General features: G+C 38.6%; 1 protein-coding gene across 1 annotated transcript; it reads left to right on the top strand.

The window, feature by feature from the left end:
* Window positions 1-1,352: 1,352 nt before the first annotated feature.
* Window positions 1,353-6,028, top strand: LOC134852999 (uncharacterized). Its single transcript, XM_063868908.1, has 5 exons — window positions 1,353-2,599; window positions 2,880-3,114; window positions 3,491-3,751; window positions 4,160-4,327; window positions 4,998-6,028. The coding sequence occupies exons 1-5, from the start codon at window positions 2,116-2,118 to the stop codon at window positions 5,383-5,385; spliced, it is 1,536 nt and encodes a 511-aa protein (XP_063724978.1). The 5' UTR covers window positions 1,353-2,115; the 3' UTR covers window positions 5,386-6,028.

Genomic DNA, 6,028 nt, shown 5'->3' with positions numbered 1-6,028 from the left:
CGATCCCCAAAACAGATTGACAAATTTCAGAAAATTATCGAAATTTTGATAGAAAAATTTTGGTTTTTTCCAACTTTTACTAAGTCTTTTCTCACGCGGTTTCTTTAGTTAGGGGGATCGAACTAAGTAGCTACTCCCTATATGAGAGCTTTTTGCTGTTCGGAAAAGCTCGGTTATCCAAAAGTTTGGGGGTCTACAGTTTGATCGAAAATTGATAATTTTCGAAAAAATTTGGGTGTTTCTTGGGTCTAATTAGGAGATAAGTAATATATAATAAGGATAATAACCTATTAATGAATAGTACTATACCCTCCTTTGCACCAAAATACCCGAATTAAGACCCTTAACTCGCAAATTTGTAATCGATCGAGGGTACAATCGGACCGCGCCAATCGTGCCCCCCACCACTTAAGTTTTGATGAAATAGTACCAGAACGATACCAAAATTGTTTCAACGATACCCAGCAGTCGTTATGGATGTTGTCCCTGATGTCCTTGTTGTTGAGTGTGAAACACGTCGGTCAGCTTGCGACTCTACCCTCCGGCCACCGGCAAAATTACCATTAACGTGCTTAAAAACTCAAATTACACTCAAGGGAGGGTATCCAACCCTTCACCAAAACACACAATCTTCCTATCAAAAAAGATATAAATCAATCTGAAACAACAACGAATAGGAAGGTCAGATCACATCTCGTCCGGAAATAACATATAAACTGTCACTTTAAGTTTTTTACTGTTTTTGGTCTTTTTTGGATTTTTTTTACTGTTTTTTGTACTTTTTTGTTTCCAAATAAATTTATTTTTGGCTTTTCCTTGGTTATGCACTATTTTTGTTTGGTTTTACGCTTTCTCTTTAATTGTTTTTGGTCCCGGGACCTTGGGACAAGCGGGCTCATGACTTCCCACCTGACCCTCGGGCCCCCGGAATTTTCGGTGTTAACTAAGTTAAAAAGCTAAATAGTACTAGACGGAGGGTACGCACCTCCCCCCTAGTACAATAACGGTCATTAAGGCCTCTAACTCGGGCTTACGCCCGGAGCGGAGGTTTCGTCGCTGAAACGCTTGCTGATCATGATGGTCTTATGCCTTTGACAGGCTCACCCAGGAGCGCCATAAAAACGTATATGTAACATTCGCCCAAATATTACACAGCGACGGAGCGAAGAAAAAGTACCTATGAACGACTGGCATGCGTCAGTTACCTTACTCCTACTCGTTTTACACCGTCTCGACCTTGCCAGTTGATTTTCTGGTCTGTTTAGGGCTAAGTAAAAAGTTACTATTTTCAGGCCATCAGTCAAACGACTTTTGATCAGCTTTCGTTTACATGCGAACACAACCACATAGCTGAGTCTCGGATCCTCAGACTACGTGATTGCCATTAAAAACATGGCTCGAACAACCTATTTTAATATGTTTTTGTGTGACAGTTCTTTATTAAATCCATTGGAGATGGATTGACTCTTTCCTCTTTCTAGCTACTCATATTCTAAAATATCAAATAATACAGGTGTTAATTCAGAGTTCTACGACATCCAAGTAGCTACAAAGTCAGTCTTATATAGTCCCTTCACATAAAACAGTCTCTGGGGGACCGAGCCTCCGCTCCCGTAATCTTCCCGAGATAACGTTCTTATCTCTTCCAATTTGTGGCACGGGAGGGTTCCGTGGAATATTCCTTCCCCACTGAAGCTTCCTTCTCCACTAATATCCACTGCTAAGAGTCTTATCGTGTGTTGTTGCCACGATAAGAGGCTTCATATTTCTCGTCTCGTGTTCGACCGTTTTCCACAATATTTGTCGTTGTTCTGTTTTTTTTTCGTCCTTTTCCGTCAAAATGGCCGTCTTTTTCTATTTCTCAGAAATAATCACTCTTCGATCGAAATTTTAAAAATAAAAATTCTAGAATATTCCTACCCTCCTTCGCAATAATTTTTCGTAACTAAGGCCTTTATTCGTTTTCTTTCCTGTCGCCGGAAGGTTGCCCTGTGCCAATCTGGCAGAATGGCACATAGTCATCTTCTTTTATCATTATCACTTCCATATCTAAAAAATTCCAAGTATTTTAGTATTTGTCCGCTTCGATTACAGATTTGAATTTGTCTTGTTTCTATGGCTAATTTCTTGTCCAGCCAATTATCTTGTCCCAAGATTCCAAAATTGGGCGACATTCTTCAGTTCACCGTTACCCACATCAATTCAATCAATAATTTCTACATCCAGTTGATAGATGAAGATTTAATGGCAAAACTTGATCGTATTACCGAGGTTGGCAAGCAGTCGCAACACGCGCCCGACATATCAAATGTGGAGGAATGTGAACTGTTCCTAATCAGAGACATAAAAAGAGAGTTTTTGCGTGTTCAGGTTACCCAACGTAACCCTAACTCTCGCTCGGCCACTTTAAAGTTAATCGACGAGGGAACTGAGATTTTTGATGTTGATTATTCCCGTCTTCTACCATTTTCGGAGCAGCTGATTTTCGCACCTTTGTCTCATAGAGCCTCACTTTTTGGTATAGTGCCTAATGCAGGCTACGAGACACACTGCAGAGATTGCTTCGCGGAATTTGTGTCTGAAGATTCAATTTTCCAAGGTAATTCTAACCAACTAGCTGATAATATGGTCGTTTTGCGTTTGTTACAACTAAGTTTTTAGATTTTTCTCATAAGCTATCCCAAAAAACCAATGAAAAAATGACTCAGAAACCTTTCAGCTATCACTGATAAGGTGAAGTACTTAACGCTTGCGATTAGCAACTGTTTCTTAAAATATTTTCAAGTATAAATTTTCGGACTTATATTGTTAACTCGACTCGTGTTTTGATAGCGTCGAGGAAACAAACAATGTGATTGAGCAACTGATATTTTGAACAGGTAAGGTTAAAGATCTCCATGCGTCGCTGATGGCAGTTTCGATTGAGATGCTTTTTGACGATTCAAATACAGACAATTCTGTTAACGCATTGCTACTGGAAACAAACTTCTGTACATCAATTCGCAAGTTTCCTACCAATGGTGTCAATTCGAACAAACCACATCCGATTGCGAAACTCACTGAAAGTGAGTCAATGTCAGATAACAATCAGCAAAGTGAACTTTACGATTTCAGGTTGTTTGATCAAAGTATATATTAACATTAAGTAGCCTCAAGAAATTTTTCGCCCTTTAAATTTATTGTGTACGCGTACCTTCAGTGGCAACAGTCAGAAAAGAAAAAAAATACAATCAGTACCTTTTTCCTGCCTATATCTACACTGAGCACACTACTCGCAGAGTGATTAAAGTTTTGAAAAATTAATTTTATTTAAATTGTTTTACCCAATGATTTTTGTGTCCTACTTGCACAGTAACCTGTTATTTTGTTTTTCTTAGCTGAAATTATAGTTGTCTGAAGTTGAATGGTGCTTATGAGATAGTTAGAAATATACTGAAAAGACAACTTTGATGCAAGCTATTATATATTGTAATAGTCATTGTTTTTTAAGTTTTGGACAGAATTCAACTCGACAGAGAACTGCAGAGGAAGCCATCAGTGGGTTATCTGGAAGTATTTGTTCTTTTTACCAGACTAAAGGCTTCTGTAAGTTTGGTTCCAAGTGTCAGTTCCTGCATGACGTCGAGAAAGGGGCGGCTGTAACGGCGAATGTTGAGAGATCAGATCCTTTTGAGGGGCTAGATGATGTGCCTGAGAGTAGCTTCGACGTTGAGCTCACGCACTTTGAATCTCCGTCGCTGTTCTACCTCAAGTTAGCTCTATTATTTGTGTAACATGTCAGGCGAAGTAGCCTCAAATTGAATCATTGACAAAGCGCACTGATACAACAACATATTTGCTTAAATTTGCCATGAAACTTGTGAATTGTTCAGAACGCGCTGAGTAAAATTAGGCTGATAAAAGCACATTGTTGAGGTTTTTCTGAAATACCTGATACTGTATAATCTTTGAATACCTGTATAATATTTTTGAAAATAGTTCACATCTCAGTTCGGTTACTATGATCGAATTGAATTCATGTAAGAAATTCATCTACAGCAGGACTGTATTGTGAAAAGGTCTGCGGGCTTAATGTTGGTGCATAAATTAAACGAAAAATTGAGTTGGACCTTTCAAATTACTTCTGTAATGCAAACTAATTGCACCTCTGTCTGTTTAGACGGAAGTGTGAGTCGGAATCAGATGTTGTTTCATTCCGTGAATACTGCAACAGGAAGTATAACAGTAAGGACATGTTGATGCAGCACGAGGGGGAGCCATGTTACCCTGCAGTGGGGGAGATGATAGCTGCATATGATGACACACTGCACAACTGGATAAGGGCAAAGTGAGTGGTTTCAGGCAAAAAAAACCGAATGGTAGATCATTGTATATTTAAAGCAGCCAGAGCCATAAATCGGAGATTTATTTGAGCTTAACTCAGATACAGGTTATTACCCAGAGATCAGTTTGAAAATTGCAGGACACGTGAGATTTGAACCCTCAATCATATGATTGCTTGCCGAAACTACTACTACTACTACTACTACCGTACGACAATATTTTTGACTCATATCTCGAAATTGCACTTAAAGCATGACATGGATGTATTGTTTGGCGAGAAAAAAGCAAGTATCAATGTTTGACCGTTTTTGTCAATTACCACATCAGAATCACTGAAAAACAATAATCATCGTTAACAATAAAAAACACGGAATAAAAATGAGCAATAAAATAGTGCAATTGAGTTAACAGAACGTTAAAACAACAGTTGAATTAGAAGCGCAGCATTGGCTGGCACTGCTGGTAATCCTCTTACTGATTCAGGGCTGGAGCTTTCCTCGAGATGTATAAGGCTGCAAGCATTTTTTGGATCTCTATGCTTCGGTCCAGAATCAGAATCTTGGATGGATCTACCAAAAAAATTGAATCTAGAAAGAATCTATCCAAGCAATAAAATTGTTGAGCAAGGAAATTTTTTAAAAAGTGTTTTTAATATATAGAGTTGATGAATTTAGGTTGCTATATTTCGACTCCGACACAGACGAGGGTGTTCTTTTTGATGTGGACTCTGGTCGAGATTCTACAGTGTCGTTCGAGCGAATGCGGCGCCTGCCGAAACAGTTCAACATGAAACCGAAAGTGTTTGCAGCGCGACTAGAAGTGAGACCTCTCGCAATGAAATCTTGGAATGAAGGAGTTATCGAACTTGTAAAGAATTCGTTGCTCGCTAGTGAACGAATAATTTGTTCCATTGAATCAGTTCTTCCTGATGGATTTCAGATTGTGAGTCTAACGACGTGGCCTGCAACTGAAAACATGACTGATTTGTTAATTGAAAACAATCTTGCCGTGGAGTATCAGTCACCAATATTGTCAGAACATTTGACCGTTATTCCTGGGTGAACATGAGGTCTATTTTTTATTGTGCCTAGATCGCTTCTCTGATTGTTACAGTGATCTAAAAAACAGCCGATACTTTCTTGTTTAATGTGTTTCTGTTTGTTTGCGTGCTAGGTTTTCTCTTAGTATTACATTTCGATTTTCAATCGCTACCCGAAATAATTAAGGTATAAGATTGAATTATTGGAAACTGAGTCTAAATTCACCAATCATAAACTGTCATCAGAATTTTGAATCTAGGACTTAATGACCTTTTTACACTTGCGGGCTTCTTTCTTATTGTATTGGTCTGAAGCTATTTGTTTTCTCAGCCTAACTCGCAACTAAAAGTGTTCACTTATTTGGCACTTTTGCTTTAATCACGATCTGTTATTGGAAATTTCCTATCATTTGTTCTCTGCTTTTTTCGCGGCCCCTGTTTGTGATCATTTAAGCGTCCCTGGCTGAGTGGTTAGTGCGTTTGGCTCATAACCTGTAGATCAAAGGATCGAATCTGCAACGGAGCCGAATTTTTATTAATTTGAAGCTTATTGTACTAATTTGAGGCGCTGCTTCTCCTGTGTGAAATGAATAATTTTCTGTAATTTTAAGTCTGATTTGAATTGCAGTTTGAAGTCTGAGGAAACTGAAGTTGTCTTCCTTTCTC

Source organism: Symsagittifera roscoffensis, chromosome 8 (assembly GCF_963678635.1).
Source record: "Symsagittifera roscoffensis chromosome 8, txSymRosc1.1, whole genome shotgun sequence".
In the NCBI taxonomy this organism is placed as follows: domain Eukaryota; kingdom Metazoa; phylum Xenacoelomorpha; order Acoela; family Convolutidae; genus Symsagittifera; species Symsagittifera roscoffensis.
The sequence above is the reverse complement of the archived record's forward strand: the minus strand, read 5'-3'. Positions and strand labels throughout refer to the sequence as shown.

Bases quoted from the DNA above. Each gene is read 5' to 3' on its own strand.
- LOC134852999 (XM_063868908.1), top strand. From the start codon at position 2,116: ATGGCTAATTTCTTGTCCAGCCAATTATCTTGTCCCAAGATTCCAAAA. The intron at 2,600-2,879 runs GTAATTCTAACC...TATTTTGAACAG, and splicing joins TGAAGATTCAATTTTCCAAG to GTAAGGTTAAAGATCTCCAT. The intron at 3,752-4,159 runs GTTAGCTCTATT...CTGTCTGTTTAG, and splicing joins CCGTCGCTGTTCTACCTCAA to ACGGAAGTGTGAGTCGGAAT.